At 43.4% G+C, this 21,304-nt stretch overlaps 1 protein-coding gene and 1 pseudogene across 1 annotated transcript in view; both read left to right on the top strand.

Annotated features, from left to right (window-relative positions):
* Strip2 (striatin interacting protein 2) overlaps positions 1 to 3,481 on the top strand; it is a 44,737-nt gene extending 41,256 nt beyond the window's left edge. Inside the window, exons 20-21 of the mRNA XM_036182338.1 lie at positions 1,201 to 1,405; positions 2,350 to 3,481. Coding sequence (XP_036038231.1) covers positions 1,201 to 1,405; positions 2,350 to 2,600 — 456 coding nt within the window. The 3' untranslated portion in view covers positions 2,601 to 3,481. The remainder of the gene's footprint in view (positions 1 to 1,200; positions 1,406 to 2,349) is intronic.
* A 2,789-nt stretch (positions 3,482 to 6,270) lies between these two features.
* On the top strand, positions 6,271 to 7,423 carry LOC118579147 (annotated as a pseudogene).
* Positions 7,424 to 21,304: the final 13,881 nt, after the last annotated feature.

Raw genomic sequence — 21,304 nt, 5'->3', positions numbered from 1 at the left:
GGCTAAGCTGGCAGAAATGCTTGCCATGCATGCCTGGTGACCTGAGCTGATTCTCGAAACCCACAGTGAAGAAGAAAACTTAAAGTTGTCCACTTACCTCTACATGAGTGTTAGGAAATGTTTCACATATGTGTAAAAACACATACAAATCCCAGCACTCGGGAGGCAGAGCCAGGTGGATCTCTGCAAGTTCGAGGTCAGCCTGGGCTACCAAGTGAGTTCCAGAAAAGGCACAAAGCTACACAGAGAAACCCTGTTTGAAAAAACAAAAACAACAACAACAACAACAAAAACATACTATATACATGTGATAAAATTCAACTAAATATTTTTAAATCTTAAAAAAAATAACAAAAAAGCTAGGTGGTGGTGGCTCACACCTTTTAATCCCAGCACTTGAAAAGAAGGCAGAGGCAAGCAGATCTCTGAATTCAAGGCCAGGCTGGTCTACAGAGCAAGTTCCAGGGCAGCCAGGGCTGCACCAAGAATCCTGTCCTGAAAAACCAAAAGAAAAAATTACCTTCAAAGATACACAAGAAACCAGTAACAGTGGAAATGGTATATATGGCAGATAATTATTTTGAATTTATAAATATTATAAACTTTAAATTTTTTAATTAGATTTATTCATTTTATGTGTGTTTTGCCTTCATGTATGTATATGTACCCCTTTGTTCATGGTGCCCGCAGAGTTCAGAAGAGGGTATTGGATCCCCTGGAACTGGAGTTACAGATGGTTGTGAACTATATGAGGGTGGTGGGGATTGAACCTAGGTCCTCTAGAAGAACAAGTATTCTTAAATGCTGAGCCATCTCTCCAGTCTGAATATTATAAACTTTAAATGAATTAGTTCTTGGTTTTTGTTGTATATCATAAGACTGGCTTTGAATTCATGATCAGCCTCTGAATATTTTGATTACAAGTATATGCCACCATGTCTGGCTTAATCTGTATGTGTGTGTGTGTGTGTGTGTGTGTGTGTGTGTGTGTGTTTTAGACAGTGCTTCACTACCCCAGACTAGCCTCAAATTCCTTATACAGTTCTTATGTATTCTTGAAGACTAACTCTTAAGTAGTTTGGACCATAGATACTCAAGATCTCCTAAGATAGCCAGGTTTGTCTATATTGTCTGGTTGGAAATTCTAAAAATTTCACATGATGATGGACTTTTTGCCACCCTGTCTGTTCTATTGGGAAGATGCTGGTGGTCTTTAAATCAGCTCCAATCTTAAAGCGAGCCCTCAAAGTCAAGCAGGCCATGCTACAACTCTATGTCTTGAAGCTACTAAAGATACAGACCAAGTACCTTGGGCGCCAGTGGAGGAAAAGCAATATGAAGACTATGTCGGCCATTTACCAAAAAGTGCGCCACCGCATGAATGATGATTGGGCTTATGGGAATGGTGAGTATTCTTTGTGAACTTGGAGCTCATTAATTAGGTTAGGCTGGCTGGCCACTGAGCTCGAGAGATTTTCCTGTCTCTGCTCCTGCAGCACTGTGGTTATAAATGCTTACCACTGCACCAGGCTTTTATGTAGGTGCTTGGGATCCAAACACGGATCCTCATAAAATCTCCCCTAAATATAATACTAATTTTATGATATGATAAAAATGTTTGCCTACTTATAATTTTTTGTTTGTTTTGTTTGTTTTTGTTGTTGTTGTTGAGGCAAGGTCTCACTATGTAGCCTTGGCTGGCATGGAACTCACTATGTAGACTAGGCTGGCTTTGAACTCAAGAACTCCCCCTGCTTCTGCCTCCCAAATGCTGAGATTAAAGGCAAGGGCCACCATGCCCAGCTAAGTTGGTCCAGCCTTGACTCTTCTTGTTCTGCTCCAATCTCCCCTTCCTTGAGAGGTGATACTATTCAAATGGGAAATTTTCATCCCCTAGGGAAAGCTCAGTGAAAGGTTTTAATTGCTCTTTTGAATGGCATAATTATTAGAAAGACACCAACAAGGAATTACAATAAGAAGCTCTCTCATCTCCTTTCTCAGCACTAACTAGTTACAAGTTTCTATACTTCCAAAGATAATGTCTATATATATTAGTTTACATGTAATCATATCTATACTTTTAAAAACTGTAAACATGCTGGATGTCTTCTTTATACATTGCTTTTAAAAGATCATTCTGAGCAGTTCATTGTTAGAATGCCATAGACCAAGGTGGGGGTGGGGGCGGGAGGGGGGAGGACAGGGGAACCCATGGCTGATATGTAAAATTAAAACACAAATATAATAAAAAAAAAAAGTGGGGGGAGGGAATGCCATAGACCATGCTCTATGGATGAGAGTAATGTCCTGAGGTATATGTATCTTTTTCTTCCTCTCTTCCTATGTCAGATATTGATGCCAGGCCTTGGGACTTCCAAGCAGAAGAATGTACCCTGAGGGCCAACATTGAGGCTTTTAACAGCCGCCGGTATGATAAACCGCAGGACTCAGAATTTTCACCTGTGGATAACTGCTTGCAGAGTGTGCTGGGGCAGAGGTTGGATCTGCCTGAAGATTTCCATTATTCCTATGAGCTCTGGCTGGAGAGAGAGGTGTTTTCACAGCCCATCTGTTGGGAGGAGCTGCTCCAGAATCACTAAGCTCTTGTCACAAAGCATCTGATAGATGGAGGTTGGCTCCAATAAATACGCTTTGCCTGTCCTGCCCCATCAACCTTCATACTGAGCTCTAGAGTGTGTGTCAATGAGATTTCCAGCCCAGCATCCAGCAGAGACATCCAGCATAGTTTAGGGCTATTCTGGATGCCATTGCACTAAGCTCAGCTAGGCACCTAGTTGGCTTTGAAATCTCTTTTTGGATCAGTCCTAGACAGGCTCTTTGATGGAACCTGCTTTAATCTTGCCTAGAACAAGGCTAGCCTTTGTTGGCCACAATAGTGAAAGGAAATCTCTTATGGCATTTGACCTATGACCTTCATCTCAAGCAATGGAATAGGTACATAAGGACATTTTCTTCTTGCTCACTTTAAATACCCAAAACTTATCATTTAGCAAACCAACTTTAGACTGTATTTCATGTTTTAATTTTGACACTTACCTCTTTATAAAATAATCATTAGCTCTAAGATGATTTGAGAGCACCACACCTTTATAAAGGATGATTGTTTCCAAAACACTGCATGTTATAGAAAAATGTATTGTGTAGTATTTTTTTCCTTAAGAGATCTGTGTTCAATGTAAAAAATATTTCCTGTGTATTCTGTATAATGCACTGAATGTTTTGCCATTTGGAAAGAACCACAACTAATGTGAAATAATGTGGCTTTCTCTAAAAATATCTCTAATTTTTCATAAATTACTTGTTTTAAAATGGCTACATACACTGCAGAAATTTTCTAATATAATCTTCTTTTGAGCGAGGAGTAGTGTTATTTGAGACAGGATCTGGCTATGTAACCCTGACTAGGCTAGAACTTACTATATAGCCAGGCTGGCCTTGAACTTGTAATGATCCTCCTGCCTCTGCCTCCTGAATACTGGGATTGTAGGCATAGGCTACCACCTCTAGCCAATTCATTTTTAAATGACAAGTTGATTATAGGAGGTTTTATTACTGATATTTGTCCATTTGTGCTGATTTTTTAAATTAAAAGCAACAGCATCGCAGTTTATATTTTTTTCTTCCATGTTCATTATTTTTTACCATTTTTTTTCAGCTAGATGTTTCAATATGGTTTGTACTGGAAGGACATTTCATGGAGGATGTCTCTACTCCTCCTTTATAGCAAAATAATATACTTCCTAAACTAAGGGTTTTTTTTTTTTTAAATCTTTGCACTTTTTTATCTTAAAGGTCTCCCCACTTCCCAGACACTACTGAGTCTTTTGATGATGGCACAAGGATACTTTATTATAGAGAGTTGTCCAAACTGGCTCACAAGCTCTTCCCTTGTCAACCAGTCTCGTTTGTAAGTCATGATAGAGACCCACCATTATCCAAAGGAACAATCAGTACCGCTGTGCTTTGGGTAGCAGGATTCCTTGCTATGGAAAAGTGACAAAAATGTAAGTATGTAATAGATCTTAAATTAATTTGCAAATTTTATCAAACCATGACAGCAGTCCTCATTTCAGATAGTTTACTAAGCACAGCATCAGTCAGTTTTATTAATCTGGGGTCAGGCTAAAGTGATTTTTTTTTTTTTTTTTTTTTTTTTTTTGAGCTGAGGATCAAACCCAGGGCCTTGCACTTGCTAGGCCAAGCGCTCTACCACTGAGCTAAATCCCCAACCCAGCTAAAGTGATTTTAATGATATTTGAGTAAAAAGATAATTTTCCAGGGGAGAGAATAATCACCAATCTATTTTAAAGTTGTATCCTATTCAGTTATGTAAAGAAAAAATAAATTGCCTTTTAAGAAACACACACAAATGCTTTTAGAGGCACAGGCATATGCTAAGCTTTAATATATCACACTTTATTATTTATTAACTCTTAAGAAGATTAATTTTCAATGCAGATGCAGAAACTACCTTGCAAGGATAAATTATTAGTTTCAAATTACATCATTTTCCCCCTACAATTTGCTGTGGCTAGCCTTCTGGTATTGACAGCTAGCCCCATGTACTAAGATAACTTGGGCTAGATCTCCCAACTTGAGAGCTCATGTATGTGGTTAGGAATAGCTTCAGATTAACCAAATTTAATGGTGATTATAATTTCTATATAGAAGCATGCTATTTGGACAATTTATAAAATAGGGACTTTATTTGTGAATATTTCAGTAAAGTTTGTGTTGATAACATTGTTCATCTCACCAAACACTTTAATAAAAAGAAAACCTGGAATTAGAAATTTGGTCTTTAATTCTTTAACACAGAATAATCTTTTTTTTTTGGGGGGGGGGGTTGTTGAGGCAGTTTTTCTCTGTGTAGTTTTGGTGCCTGTCCTGGATCTCACTCTGTAGACCAGACTGACCTCGAACTCACAGAGATCCGCCTGGCTCTGCCTTCCGAGTGCTGGGATTAAAGGCATGTGCCACCACCGCCCAGCTCACAGGATAATCTTAAAGTTATGTTAGATAGAAAACGATACAGGATAAATATAGAACTACAAATCTCAATGATCTAATAAATGTTTATGTCATCATCATGGGTCTGGAGTCAGCCACTTGACTGGTCTTAGATTACTGGATTGGCTTTTCCCTAGAATTATTCTTATTCTGGCATGAGGCTGGATAGATGTCCCTACCTAGGACATACTGGTTCATAGTAAAAGGCAAAAGCAAGAAACAAACCATACCATGACAGGACATTGCAGAGCTCCTGCTTGGATATGGCAGAAGGTAAACTGTTCGTGTCATTGGCCAAAATCAGCTCACATGGACAAGCCTAACAGTGGGCCAGAGAAGCATCCTCCACCAAAAGGTGACAGGTATGGGATGGTGTGGAGCTTCTGTGGTCATGCTGATGAATATCTGTTCCTATCCTACACAAAATGCACACAGTTCCTTCCCAAGGAAGACTTCAAAATCTTATCCAATGAGATCTTAAAGTCCAGGATCTCATCAAGTCTAAGTGCAGTATCTTTTCCTTTTTATAGAAACAGGGTCTCGGGCTGACCTTGACCTATATTGTACTGTCTGTTGATCCTGAGACTTGAAAACTGAAAAGCAATAATAACTGAATTATAGTGATCATTTCAAATGTTACATATACCAAAACATCTTGTTTATTTTGTTTTTTTGTTTTCTCATTTTCAAGAGGGTTTCTTTCTCACTCTGTAGACCAGGCTAACCTAGAACTCAGAGGTCATCAACCTGCCTCCGCCTCCTGAGTGCTGCAATTAAAGGAGTGTGCCACCACCACCCAGCACCAGGATATATTTGTACATCTTAAACCTACACACTTTTTGTCAGTAAGTCTGTTTTTGTTTTGCTCTGTTTCTGAGGTGGGGTCTCATGCAGCTCAGGCTGGACTTGCCCTTGATATTTGATGAACTTTGGTATATATTGATCCATAGTGGTTCTGTAATCCCACTGAACAAATGTAATGTCCTGTTCCTTTGGCTAGGAAGGATCGGTAGGCTGCTCTAAAGAAGTAGTTCCCTGCTTTTAATGTTCTGTGAGGTTAGAAACGGGTTTTTTTGCACTTGGAAACTGAGGCGGGAAGATTGTGGTTTGGGGGCCAGCCTGGGCTACACAGTGAAGTCCTTGTCTCAAAAAAGCAAAAAACGGTGCCTGCTTCAGGAGCCCAAGCCGGCAATAGCAGTCTCTTCTTCAGCTGACTTCTTCACCCAAAGTGTTGCCAAAATGTTGCTTTCTAACACGCTGACTCTGAACAACCTGGGTGATGCTGAGAGTGAACTTCCGTGTTCCTATGAAGAACAACCAGATAACAACCAACCAAAGGATCAAGACTGCTGTTCCAAGTATCAAATCCTGCTTGGACATGGAGCCAAGCCAGTTGTCCTTATGAGCCACCTGATGGTGTTCCCATGGGTGACAAGTACTCCTTAGAGGCAGTTGCTACAGATCCCAAATCTCTGCTAGACAAGAATGTTCTGTTCTTGTGTGGGCCCAGAAATAGAGCCATGCCAACCCAGCGGCTGGGTTGTCATCCGACTGGAGAACCTCCACTTCCATGTGGAGGAGGGAGGAAGGGGAAACGATGCTTCTGGGAACAAGGTGATACTAAGCCAGACCAAAAGAAAGATGCTTCCCCAGCTTCACTGTCCAAAGGAAGGGACGCCTATGTCAACAATGCTTTGGGGACTGCACTGGGCCCACAGGTACATGGCGGGTGTGAATCTTCCACAGAAGGCTGGTATTTTTTTATGAAGGAGCTGAACTACTTTGCCAATCCTAGCCATCTTAGGCAGAGCTGAAGTTGCAAACAAGATTCCATTGATTAATAAATGCTGTACAAAGTCATTGTCTGTGGAATGGCTTTTACCTTCTTTAAAGCAAATAACATGGAGATTCGCCTCTCTGTATGATGATGGGGCCAATTTTATCAAAGATCTCATGTCCAAAGCTGGGAAAAAATGGCGTGAAGATTGCCTTCCTGTTGACTTCATCACTGCTAACAAGTTTGATAAGAATGCCAAGACTGGCCAAGCTTCCGTGGCCTCTGGCCTAACTGTTGACCAGATGGGCTTGGCCTCAGGTACGGACAGCTGCAAGAAATACCCTGAGGCTGGCTCCAGCTGAACGGATTGTTTGGAATGGACCTATGGGAGTATTTAAATGGGGAATCTTTTTCCAGGGAGGCCAAGTCCCTCACTGAGGCGGTGGTGAAAGTCATGTCCAGGGTTGTGTCACGGTCATAGGTAGTGGAGGCACTGCCACGCACTAGCCAAATGGAAGAGAGGCGCTCAGCCGTGTGAGCACCGGCGGTGGTGCCAACCTAAAGCTCCTGAGAGGTAAAGTCCTTCCTAGGATGGATGCTGTCAGAAATGTTTAGTATTTTCCTACCTTTGGGTTCCTGTGCACAGCTGCTAAGTCCATTTAGTGTTTTCTATCTCCATTTGGTGTTAGCACAAGGTTCAGCTAGTGGCCAAGAGATACAGCACCAGGAACCCTTAAACAGTTGCCCATCTCGGCTCATCTTTACTGCACTGGGACTTGTCTGTATTCTTCAAGATCCCATTCAAATTCCTTACTGACTAAACCATTGCACATTCTAGAATACATCTACTTATATTCTGCTTGTAAAAGAAAGTGAGCTGTAAGAGCGTAGTTCTCTTTCCCGTAGGTAGGTTACTGTTTATGCCTCTGCATGGAAATAGGATGAAATTCCAGTTATAGCTTCAGAGAAACTGATGAACTATTAAACATTAAAGATGTCCACTGGGGGCAAGGGAGCACGGGGTGGGTCCTTTTCTAATAGCCATTGCTATGTCTGAAAGGGGATCAGAGAATGTTCCTGCTGTATTCTTGGTGGCTGAATATCTTCCTTAGTGTATGTCTTGGTTAAGAACTGTTGAGTCACAAAAGTCATTTTATATTTTGAACAGTCATTATCAAAAGCATTTTAAAAGTCTTATCTCAGTTAGCTTGTTTGCGGTAGTTAGAACCACAGCTCCTCTGCATGCCTCTCTAGATTTGGGTACAGGTCCTCCGAGTGAAGCAGGTCTCTGTAGAGTCATTCTGTCAGTCTCTTTTCTTTGGGCCTCTTTGTCCAGTGAAAGAGTTTACTGGGGCTTTTCGAATGTCACATTCTGTTTGGTCTTTTCTCTAGGGCAATGCATTAAAACAGCCTTTTGATTCAAAGCATTTTCATAAGCTGAATAAACATTTGTAATACTCAACCTTTGGTAAATCTTGAAATTTCTGATTTGCCTTTTCCCTGTCCTTGCTTGAGAACGGGCCAGTTTTGTTGTTTTGTTTATTTTCTTTTTGAGCCATTCCTCGCTTGTAATATTTTAACAGACACTGCTAATACTAGCCAACTCCTGTTACCAACATCTCTGCTTTTAAACCTTTCCACCCAGGTCAGGCATGACAACATAAACCTGTAATCCCAGCATTCTGGAGGCAGAGGCAGGAGGATCACGGGGAGTTCCAGGCCAGCCTGGGCTACATAGTGAGTTCCAGGACAGCTGGAGCTACATATCAAGACCCTCCTCTAAAAAGCCAAAATAAGTAAAAAAACAAACAAACAAAAAAAAAAACAAAAAAACAGCCACCTCACTTAAGAACATTCTCAGCCAGTTGTGGTGACCACGTCTTTAATCCCAGCACTCAGGAGGCAGAGGCAGGTGGATCTCTGAGTTCGAGGCCAGCCTGGTCTACAGAACTAGTTCCAGGACAGCCAAAGCTACACAGAGAAAACCTATCTTCTTGAACCCCCCAGGGAGAGAGAGAGAGAGAGAGAGAACATAGTCCAAATTAATTAACTTCCCGAATGGTGTCTGTTTTACTTCTTAAAACACCAACCCTGCTATTGGAACCAAGTTGTTATATGGCAATATGCTGCCCTGAATGTGTATTCCTGTTCTCAATTCTTCTATTGCAATCCAAGTCTCCTCAAAGTAGGAGTACTAGGAGGTGGAGCCTTCGAGAGTCATGAGGGCAAAGCCTCAAGTATGACTAGTGCTTGTATTAAAATACTGGGAGTACTTTCATCCTACTGTTAATAGCAGAGGAAGAAGGCATTATTGTGAGCATGACACCTGTCTGCTCTGCTCCTGGACTCCCCGGCTGCCAGGCTATAGCATTTTGTTATAGCAGCCAGAGCAGACTAAGATACGGATTCTTGAAATGAAAAGGATCTGAGGCTATGTAGGCCAATCTCCTTTGATAAAGCACCTCCTGAGTGATCATCTCACCTGTTGTGTTTTCACTGACAAGAACCTCGCAATTTGGGGTGGGACAAATGGCTCAGTGCATAAGAGCACGTCAGCAGGTTCTGGGTTCAGGTCCCAGCACCCACGTGGCAACTCGCAATTTTAACTCCCGTTTCAGGGGATCCAGTGCCCTCTTCTGGACCCCTCAGGCACTGCACAGACATGGGGCACTTAAATACATGCAAACAAAACACTCACACGTAAAATAAAAATAATAAGTCTCTTTTAAAAAGAACATCACCACTTCAATATCATCAGTAACAACCCTCTGTGTCAGAATTAAGTACCAATACAGCACTGAAAACTTTTGGTGTGTGGATCAGAAGAACCATAAATAGCCATTGGCCGTATATTTTCCTTACTGTATTAATTTCCTAGGGTTGTTACAAATTATGGGGAATTGGGTGACCTTAACATAAATGGGGAGGGAATGGGAGGAGAGAGGGAGGGGTAACTGTAGTGGGGATGTAAAATAAATAATATTAAAAAAAACAACATAAATAGGACAGAGTATATAGCTCAGTGGTAGAACCGTTTCCTTGCAGGTACAAGGTCCTAGGTTCAATACCCAGCGCCAAAAACAGAAAGTCCCACAAGCTCATTTAAAATCCTGGAGGCCAGAAGTTTGAGACAATCTCTCACTAGAATTGCACTCCTTCCAGAGGCTCTCGGGTAAGAACTGCTCCATGCCTCTTCCAGCTTCTAGGAGTTCTGGGAATTTCTTTGTTCACACACATCACTCCAGTCTTCGCCTCTGTGGTCCCAATGCTTCCTCTTCTTAAAATCTCTTCAGCTTTGCCTTCCTGAGAATCCATGTGGTTGCATTTAAGGCCCACCTGATAGACTTCTCTCTGAAAATCCTCAACTTGATCACATCTTTTGACATATTTGGTAATATTCAAGGTTTTGCTAACAGTCCTGGCATCTGAGGGCTGGAATGTGGACGATTTATTCAACTCACTATGCCAACTAACACTCATCAAAAATCTAAATAATAGGAGTCTGGAGAGATGGCTCGTCGGCAAAGCGCTTGTTGTACAGGAATGAGGACCTGTTACCACAGAGAGCCAAATGGAGCGGCACAAACCTGAAGCAGCTGTGTTAAGATATACCCCGATACCTGGATAGAAGGATGGGGACTCCACGGCCAGCCAGTCTACACAAATCAGTAAGCTCCAGGCTCAGAGACAGACCCTGTCTAAAAAATAAGGTGGAGAGCAATTGAGGAAGGCATCCGACATTGACCTCTGGCCTCCACATTCATGCACACATATTGCATGTATACCTCAACATATGTGTGCATACAATACACTCCAAAAAAAAAACCCTATAAAACATAGCAAAACTAATTGGTTTTTCTTTTATCATTATTAGAAATAAGGTCATTTATTTTGTTGAAAAATGAAAGAATAGAATCAAGTAAAAATGTTCAGAGTTGAAGAAAGGATATCTGAAGGAGTGAGTGTCAAGCTAGAGTTATTTGCTAGTATTTTTGCTAAGAAGATACATGTGCAGAACTCAGAAACACAGTACACAGTGAAGAGTGTAATCTCCCCTGACCTGCTTTCCTATCTTGTGTCCTAGAAGTAATCACTACCAATGTGAAGTTTTTTAATCCTTTCAGAAAACTCCCCCAAATTCCCTATATTCTCTCTACCACTTTGTTTTGCTTTTCCGAGACAGGGTTTCTCTGTGTAGCCCTGGCTGTCCTGGAACTCAGTCTGCAGACCAGGCTGGCCTCAAACTCTGAGATCTGCCTGCCTCGGCCTCCCAAGTGCTGGGACTAAAGGTGTGTGCCACCACCACCCGGCTTGGAAGAGGGAACTTTTGATTGAGAAAATATCCCACCAGGCTGGCCTGCAGGCATTTTCTTGATCAAGATTGCCGTAGATGGGTCCTTCCCCCCACCCCCCAGGGCAGTGCCTCCACTGGATGGCTGGTTCACGGGGAAGGAGCTTATGGGCTTCATGGCTTGTGTTTCAGTTCCTACCTCCATATTTCTACCCTTAGTTCCTGCCCTGGCTTCCCTTCAGTGATGAGTTACAAGCTGTATGGTGAAATAAACTCTCTTCTTCTTCAAGTTGCTTTCAGTCATGGGGTTTTAAAACAGCAGCAGACAGTTGTGGTTATTTAATAATTAAATAGTTCTTCCCTGATACCACTTTAAAGTATTTTTCAGGAAAAAAAAAAGGGGGGGTGTAAGTAGAAAAATGGTGTGTGTTTGTGTATGTGTATGTGTGTGTGGTGTGTTGGGATGGGGGGGCTCAATTCCATAGCAGCTATAGGCCAATGCAATCTGAAATATAATTTCCTCCCAGCAGGTCTGGATATTCAGACCCCCAAGTCCTATAAATGTATTGAGATTGTGTCTGAATGTGCTATGGGGAGGTGTTGAGGCTTTGGGCTTTAGTAATTGGCCAGATTTAAACTTTAAAAACAAGACTCTTAAATTTTTACTTTGTAGGAAATGCCAAAGTCTTCCTAAGGAACTTCAGATTACAAAAGTCATCCCACCTCTGCCCAGACACCTTTGATGACAGTGACTTCCTTTCTAAGACAGTGTGCCATCTGTCCCCTTGCCTTCAAGTGGAAACTTGTGACTTTGTACATTCGTTAACTTTCTGTTCAAATGCTTAATAGAACTGGCAAGACAAAGATTCTTCATGTGAAAACATTTCTGAGCCCCACTATATTTTACCCAGAAGGGTAGCATGGCATAGTGGTGTAGACACAGGGGACCAGTCCTGACTCTGTGACACATGGCAAGTTACTTAACACCTCTATGCCTCACAAGGGGAATAATACTGATTGCTATAGTTTGGATCTTGAATGACTCCCCTCCAAAGCCTGTGGTACTCCTGGGGGGCATAGAACCTTCAGGGGAAGTGAAGTCACGGCAGACACTTGGAGGGGACACTGATCCCTTCCTCTCTTCCCTCCTCAGTCACCATGAGTTGAGTGGCTTCATCTGTCATGCACTCTGTACATGGCATACTGCCTGGCTACAGGCCCTGTAGACTGAAACTGTGAGTCAGACCTTCTCCTTGCTTTAAGTTGACTGTCTCAGGCAATTTGTCACAGCAATGGAAACCTACTGCCACGGCTACTGTCTCTGGCTGTAAGGGTTAAACGCGCTTGCTAAACATTACTGAGAGATAATTTATGACTTATTTTCATGTCTCTCCCTCTCAAAGAACCCCCCCCCCAGGGGAATAAAGAGCACTTCAGTTTGCTACATTGGTTTTGTACAAGCCTGAACTAGGAAAGGTTTTTATGTCTTTTGGTTCTTTGGGTTTTGGTTTTTCAGACAGGTTCTCATGTAGGTCCATCTGGTCTCAAACTCACTATGTAGTCCAGGATGACCTTGACCTTTTTAGGTGGAGGTGTGTGTGTGTGTGTGTGTGTGTGTGTGCGCGCGCGCATGTGGAGGCCAAAGGTTACCAGACCTTTTACATGCTTGCTGCAGATCTAAAAACATGCTTAAGCAACAAGCATTTTACAGACTGATCCAGTTTCTAGCCCTGACCTTGAATTTCTGATCCCCTTGGCTCTACCATCTAAGTACTGAGATTAGCAACGTATGCCACTATGACCAATTTATGTGGTACTGGGGATCAAACTCACAGCTTCATGCGTATGAGGTAATATACTACCTACTGAGCCATATCACCAATCTGGTTTCACATTTTTAAGTGACTGAGGGGGGAAATCCAATGAAGAAAAATATTTTCTAACAGGAAACTTCTATGGAATCCAAGTTTCCCTTTCCACAAAGCTTTACTGGAGTGCAGCCATATCCATTCATGTAGATGTTCTATGGAATTGCTTTTGTGCTGTGTCAACAGAATTAGGATTTACAAAAAGATTTAAGGCCCTTCAACTCAAAATAGTAACTCCGTCCCTACCCACAATTTGCTGATCCTCTCAGGTTCCACCCCAGCTGGTCTCACTGCACCTGAGGTGCTTGTTGCCGGAACCCTACTGGCTGACCAGGGGGAGCTTCCTCCAGAAGACACTGTTGTTGTTGTTGTTGTTGTTGTTTATTTGTTTGTTTGTTTGTTGGCCTCTTTCTCTGCAGCATGATGACTATGATGGGTATGAGGTTCTCTGTGAAATGAAAAGGAAAAAGGGAGGGAGGGAGGGAGGGAGGGAGGGAGGGAGGGAGGGAGGGCAGGAACAGAGCAGAAAGGACAAAAGTGGAATTTCCAAGTCTAACTTCTAAGAAAGATGGTGGGAAAACACTCCTAAATTTAGCTATTCCAAGAATGCATGCTTCAATTCTGGTCATGTTTTTTAACAAGAGCACAGTTAGTTTTTACTATTTATAAAGAAGGCATAAAGATGTGTATTCATAAATAGATAAAATGAACCATAGCTTTTCTGAAGTGAGATTCAATAGCTATCCAAATTTAACATCCTACCATTTATATTATAGGATTTGTTCAGTTCTTGTGGGGGAAGGAAAAAAACCTCTATTTTAAGTCCTCAACATTAAGGGTTGTTGTTTTTGTGTGTGTGTGAGTGTGTGTGTGTGTGTGTGTGTGTGTGTGGTTTTTTAGTTTTGTTTTTTTGAGATACAGTTTCACTCTGTAGCCGAGGCTAGATTCTAACTCTCCAGCCTTACTCAGCCCCCCACATGCTGGGATTACAAATATGTGACAGCACACCTGACTCCAAATGATTCCTTTTACTTTTTGTGGCAAGGGGCTTTATGCATGCTAGACAAGTACTCCACCACCGAGCACCACCTCAGCCCCAAGAGATTCTTTTTTTTTTCTGTATTTTTTTAATTTATTATATTTGTGTTTTAATTTTACACATCAGCCATGGGTTCCCCTGTCCTCCCCTCTCCCGCACCCGGCCCCACCTCCCCTCCCCTCCATTCCCATCTCCTGCAGGGCCAAGACCCCTCTGGGGATTCATTTAAACCTGGTAGATTCAGTACAGGCAGGTCCAGTCCCCTCCTTCCAGGCTGAGCAAAGTGTCCCTGTGTAATCCCAAGGTTCCAAACAGCCAGCACATTTATTTATTGTGTATACGGTATTCTGCCTGCATGTGTGCCTGCAGGCCAGAAGAGGGCACCAGATCTCATTACAGATGGTTGTGACCCACCATGTGATTGCTGGGAACTGAAATCAGGACCTCTGGAAAATCAGCCAGTGCTCTTAACCTCTGAGCCATCTCTCCAGCCCCCAAGATTCTTTTTAAAAAAATAAAAATAACTTATTTTATGTGCATTGGTATGAAAGCATCAGATCCCCCAGAACTGGAATTACAGACAGTTGTGAGCGGTCATATGGGAATTGAACCTCTGGAAGAGCAGCCAGTGCTCTTGACCACTGAGCCATCTCTCCAGCCCCCACAGGAGACTCTTAAATGACCTGGCACTAAAGAGAATGCATAATAGATAGTTAATGGCACCATCTTTTGATCCTACCAATAACCTTCAGGGTGTCATAATAAAGCTCCTTTCCACTCTACACCTTAGCAGCTCACCTCACTTCTCATACATAAATCAATAACAAGGCTCTTCCGGTGAGAAGGCTAACTAACCAGCCAGTGAAGTTCTTCCAGTTGCCATGAGACCATTTTACACCCCACTGGAAGACCATACTTTCTTGTGCTTTATGTTAAGTACTTTTTTAAAAGACTGGCTTATTTTTATTTATAAGTGTTACCTGCATGTATCATATGTACCAATGCATGTCTGGTACTCTTGGAGGCCAGAGAGAGCATTTTCCCTAGAACTGGAGTTTCAGATGGTTGAGCTGTCGCGTGGGTGCCTGGAATCAAACCCAGGTCTTTGGTAATAGTAGCAAGAGCTCTTAATAGCTGGGCCATCTCTCTAGTTACGTCTTCTATCTTTTAAAGTAAGGCTATGGAAGGACATTAAATTCCAAGGCATTTTCACTTTTATGCTGTCCTATCATCCTCATAGGGAACTATAAGAAACACAATTCAGAGAACTGTTCCAAATCCCACAGCTATTATGTAATAAGACAAATCTACATCTCTGGCCTCTAGTCCAAAGCACCTTCCTGAATAAGTCTGGTGGTTAGTAGCTCAGGTTAAAGAGGGCGCTGGCTTGTTCTGCCAGCTTGACACAAACCTGTATCTAGCTGGGAAGAGGGGATCTCGAGGAATTGCTTCCATCAGATTGCCTGTAGAGGCATTGTCTTGGTCAGTGATTGATGTGGGAGGGCTCAGCCCACTGTGGGTGGTGCCACCCTTGGAAAGGTGGTTCTGGGTTCTAGAAGCAAGCCAGTGAGCAATGTTCCTCCATTCCTGCCTCTGTTCCTGCATAAGCTCCTGCTCTGACTTCTCTCAGTGATGAGTCCATCACTGACCAGAATATTTATCAGCCAAATCAACCCCATCCTCCTCGAAGCTGCACTTTGGTCATGGTGCTTATCACAGCAACAGAAGGCAAACAGGACAGAAAGTGAGGGCTTTGACTCTGTGGAATGAATCTGGTTCAAGTTAGTCCTTCCCAGACTGAGAAACTTCAGACCACAATAGAAGCGGTTTCACTGGTTGAAGCCATGCCATGCCATGTGCGGCATGCTCACCAGCTGCCTACTGTCAGGATTCTCTTAGTGTTAGCTACAGTGCTGAAAGGGCGGAAGTCCGTAACGACGAGCATGTCAAGGGAGGGCTTGATACAAGATGCTTTCCAAAGGGCACCCAGGCCTAGACTGATGGCTTCATCATTCAAGACTGGTGGAAACGAGTCAGCAAAGACAAAGGGCTTGCAATGGGAGGGCGTGGTATCCCCATAACGGAAACCAGGAGGAGGAAAGTAGTACAGGGATCATCAGGGCTGAAGACTGGGCTCAGACAGAGGTCATCGTCATTACAGAGACTATTTATCCTGCAAGATGACATCACTAGACTAGCCATCGGGTGAGTGTGGGTTACTGAGAGAGGACGTGGTACTGAGGACAGGGCTTTGAGATCAGGCCCCACTTGGAGTGCAGCAAGAGGCAGACAAGTGTGAGCTGAGCTGAGACATGATGCATATCCCAGAAACAAGTGGGAGACTGGGGAAATGCTATCGTTTGCATGTGACATGTGTCCCCGAAAAGGTCATATGTTAGAAGCTTGATGTCCAGTGGGGCAATACTAAGGTGGTGGGCTAGGCATCATGGCAGAATCCCAGACTTCAAGCACTCAAGGGGCTGAGACAGGAAGAACATAAGATAAATGTCATTTTTGTTTGATTTTCTAAATTCTAACTTTTTGAGAATTTCATACATGAGCACACTGTATTTACATCATTTCCATTTTTGCTCTGTTCCTCCAACATTTTCCTTTGGAGTGAACAGTCATAGCAAAACCCTCTCAAAAAAGGAAAAAAAAAAAAAAGGCCAAGACCCCAGTACTCAGGAGGCAGAAGCAGGAGAAACCTCCATGGGTTCAATTACAACCTGGTTTACACAGTGAGTCTCAGCCCACCCAGGACTACACAATGAAATCCTGTCTCAAAAATCCAGAGGCTGGCAAGAGGTAAAGGCACTTAGCAAAAAGCTGGAGACTGAGGGGAGAAAGAAATGACTCCCACGGCTGTCCTTTGACCTCCACATTTGCAAACACTCACACACATATACAAATAAATGTAAAAACCTAAAAATTACAAAGAGGCGGGGCCTATTAGAAGTTAGTTAGGTCACTGGTATTTAGGATGTTCTCCCAAGAGTGGACTATTGGGCTAGAGATGCGGCTCAGAGCTAGGTCCCCAGCACCATAAGAAAGAAAAATAGTGGGGACCCTGGCAGCCAAAGTAGCTACCACAGTTAACTAATTTATCATTCTACTGGGCATGATAAATTTAAATCAATAGTTATATACATTTCGATTGGCATTGAAAATTATAAATTACAAACTCAAGTTCCATTTGCTCTCAGGATACCATCTTACAAAGACTCCAATCTGCAGTAAGGCTCATTAAGGAAGGGAATGGATCAGCTGCCTTTAGCTATGGGTGGGTTAAGACTTCTGTTGGTCTTTTCTGTGTTGAACACACAGATTGCAAGCCCAGCGCCACTTAGAGATCTTTGCAAGCCCAACAGTTAACTCTGCAGCTCTCACTCAATTGAGCCTGTACGATAATGAGTATTCAGAGATGGGTAATGCCTGGGGGGCGCTCACCAACCTAAGACAGAACGCCTGTGTGGCCTGGACAGGTGTCTCCATGACAGGTAAGGTGACCTGCTGACCTCCCACACAACCTAAGTCAGAATCTCATTTTTTAGTAAAAGGGGGGGGGGGTTCTGTAGGGTTCTGTAGGTCCCTTCCCCCACCCCCTGTTGCTTGTTGTTTTGCTTGCCGACCTTGACCTTGATATCCTCCTTATGCTAATTCCCTGCGAGATTCCACCCTCCTGAATGCTTAAGGGAAGCTCCTTGTCTGTGTATCCAGCATATTGGGCATCAACAGCTTAGATGCAAGATTGTAAAACATCAGGAGAGGGGGTGGGGATTTAGCTCAATGGTAGAGCGCTTGCCTAGCAAGCCCAAGGCCTGGAGTTCGATCCTTAGCTCAAAACAAAAAACAAAAAACAAAAAACAAAAACAAAAAGACATCAGAAGCGAACTTCTGCCCTCCGGGGTTCTCCCATTGTGCTGTAAGCCTGTATTTAAGACCTCCCTCCCTCCTTTAATAAACAGCCTTCAGCATTCAGGAAAAAAAAAAAGAAGAAGGGATCAAGATCCTATGGGGAAACCCACAGAGACAGCTGACCAGTGCTAGTTGGAGCTCACTGACTCTGGACTGACAGCCCAGGAACCTGCATGGGATTGAACTAGGCCCACTGAATGTGGGTGACAGTTGTGTGGCTTGATCTGTTTGTGGGGTCCCTGGCAGCAGGACCAGGAGTTATCCTAGGTGCATGAACTGGCTTTTTGGAGCCCATTCCCTGTGGTGGGATACCTTGCTCAGCCTTGATACAATGGGGAGGGGCTAGGCTCTCCTTCAACGTGGTATGCCAGACTTTGTTGACTACTATGGGAGGCCTTACCCTCTTACTCTGAGGAGTGGATGGGGGTAGAGTGGGAGGGAGGTGAGGAGGGGGGAGAAGGGGAGGGAGGGGGAACTGGGGTTGGTATGTAAAATGAAAACACTTTTAATAAATAAACATATTTTTAAAAAAGAAAGAAAAATGGGGACCCAGCACCCACATGGGAGCTCACAAATGTCTGTGACTCCAGTTCCAGGGGACTTGACACCCTCACACAGACAAATGTGCAGTTAAATAAACAAATAAATAAAAAGAAAAATAAGTAGAAAGCTTGCTAGCTCTTCTTACGGTGGTCATGGTGGCACACACTTGTAATCTCAGCACTCAGGAGGCAAAGAAGAAATAAAAGGAAAGACTGGATTGTTATAAAGAGCGAGCCTATGCCAGGCGATGGTGGCACACGCTTTTAATCCCAGCACTTGGGAGGCAGAGGCAGGCAGATCAAAGCTCCCCACCCCCCACCCCACCACCCCACACCCCCGCAAAAAAACAAAACAAAAAAAAGTGAACCTAACCATTAAGTACTTCTGGCTTCCTCTCTTACTGCATTCTGTGATGCATTCCTGTCCTGATGCCATCTACCATTACGACCCCACAAAAGGACAAACTGAAGGGACTCCTGACCTTTCAGTCTCCAAAACTGTGCTAAATGAATCTTTTGTTATTCCTAACCTTGCGTCTCTTATAGCAACAGAAAATGACTGCTGTGTGTCTCCTAGGAACTCAGGCTCAGAGGTCAGTGAGCAGGAAGTAGTCAGTGGTATGATGAAGGGACAGAACTTCCCACTGACTCCAGAAACGTGTTCCTTCTCTGTCATCACTGTCGCAGCATATAATCATGACCCTAAAAGACGCTGCTCCCTGTGGAGAAGGCAAGTGAGCAAATGCTGTACCTAATGTAGTTGTAGCAGAGACACAGGGCCAGTCTGACAGGCAAGAGCATTGCTCCAGAGGTGGTACAGTTTGCCGGGCCTTAGCCTTCAACAAGGCTTCTGATCAATAGGACATTCAAGATAGAGGGAACAGAGAAGCAGAGGCCAAGAGGTGTGATGGCACCACAAAACCCCAGAGGGGAATGAGTGTGACAAAAATAACGTCTGTTGTGTATTGAGAAGAGAGCTAGAAAAGTGGACAGAGGGATTATGACAAGCCACAGAGGCCAAACCAAAGCAGTCTTAGCTCTTGGTAGGGAATAGCCACTGGCGGGTTTTGAAAATGAGTGGCCCACGGTTAAATCCGTGCTTTAAACTATGAAGGAGTGTCGAAACCAAAGGGGTAGTGGGATGCCAGGGCCCCAGCAGCCCAGGCAAAGACAGCCCAAGCCCAACAGTGATCTGAGAGAGAGGAGGGACATCTGGCAAAGACAGTTTGGCAGGGTGTGATGCAAGGTACAGGGGGGACTTACTGGGGGTATGTAGAACTACAGAGACCTGGGAAGTCAGTAGGTGAGGTGGAGAGGGACAAGTTGTATAGTTAAGTATTCCTTTTGGTTTCTTTTCTTGCTTTCTGTGTTTCCATTTTGCACTGAGTCCATGATCATCATGGTGGGAGCATGGCAGCAGGCAGGTAGGCATGGTGCTGGAGCGCTCACATCTTATTCACAAGCTGGAGGCAGAGGAGGAAGGGCTGGGTCTAGCATGGACTTTGAAACCTCAAAAGTCCACCCCCAGTGACATACATCCTTCAGCAAGGCCACACTTCTTAATCCTTCCCAAAACAGTTCCACCAACTAGGAACCAGTCATTCAAATACACGAGCTTATGGGGGCTATTATCATTCAAACCCATCATCACTCCCAAATTTTCTTCTTATCCTTATCTGTAGTCAAATGCCCACTTCTCCATGGTACCACCATCACAACCATAAAGTTGATGATCACATGCAAAGGGGGAACCAATTTTAGAATGATTCCCAGTAGGGGTTAACCTTGGAAAGTTGAAAAAACAAAACAGTGAAGTATAGTCAAGGAAAGTGGGTCACCCCAGATCCTTGAGTTTAAGAGCCAGCCTACAAGGCTGGAGAGATGGCTCAGCAGTTAAGAGCACTAGCTGCTCTTCCAGAGGTCCTGAGTTCAATTCCCAGCACCCACATGGTGGCTCACAACCATCTATTGTGGGATCTGGTGCCCTCTTCTGGCATAAAGACATACATACAGATAGAGCACTCATAACATAAAATAAATAAATCTTTAAAAAAATAAATAAATAAAAAGAGCCAGTGCCAGGCAGTAGAGGTACACACCTTTAATCCCAGCACAGGGGAGGCAGAGGCAAGCGGATCTCTGTGAGTTCGAGGCCAGCCTGGGCTACAGAGAGAGTTCCAGGACAGCTACACAGAGAAACCCTGTCTTGAAAAACAAAACAAAAAAGAGCCAGTCCACAAAGGAGAAAACCTGAATAGGATTTACCATATCGAAGATATATAAATTCATGGGGAAAAAAAAAAACTGCCAGACAAAACATAGTCTTATCAATGAAGACTCCAAAGAACAAATATACTCAGAAATCATTTCATTAACCAATCCGGAGAAAAGCTGCAAAACTTACCCTTGCTTGAGCCTTTCAGGACTTTAACCCTGTTTCAGGGTTCACCCTCCTCCTCTGGACCTGGGTTTACAATGCCCTGCCCATGATTTTGACAGGAGTTGACTGCTTCTTGCCATCTAGACCTCAGTTTTGACATTACCTCCTCAGAAAGCCCACCCAAATCACTAATCTAAAAGGAATGTGCAGAGGCTGAAGGGGCGGCTCCTGGGTGAGACATCTGCTTAGCCTGCGAGGCCTGGGGCTAAGCCCTCGCCTGGCAAAACAATGCCTCTGACTGCAGAGCATCTATCACTTTAAAAACATTTGATTAGATTTATTCATTTTATGTTATGTATGTTTTGCCTGCATGTATATATGTGCACCATGTGTGTTGTGTGCTTGGTGACCATGGAGGTCTGAAGAGGACATCAGATTCTCCGCAATTGGAGTTACAG

The sequence above is a fragment of the Onychomys torridus genome, chromosome 3 (assembly GCF_903995425.1).
Source record: "Onychomys torridus chromosome 3, mOncTor1.1, whole genome shotgun sequence".
Taxonomy (NCBI): domain Eukaryota; kingdom Metazoa; phylum Chordata; class Mammalia; order Rodentia; family Cricetidae; genus Onychomys; species Onychomys torridus.
The sequence above is the reverse complement of the archived record's forward strand: the minus strand, read 5'-3'. Positions and strand labels throughout refer to the sequence as shown.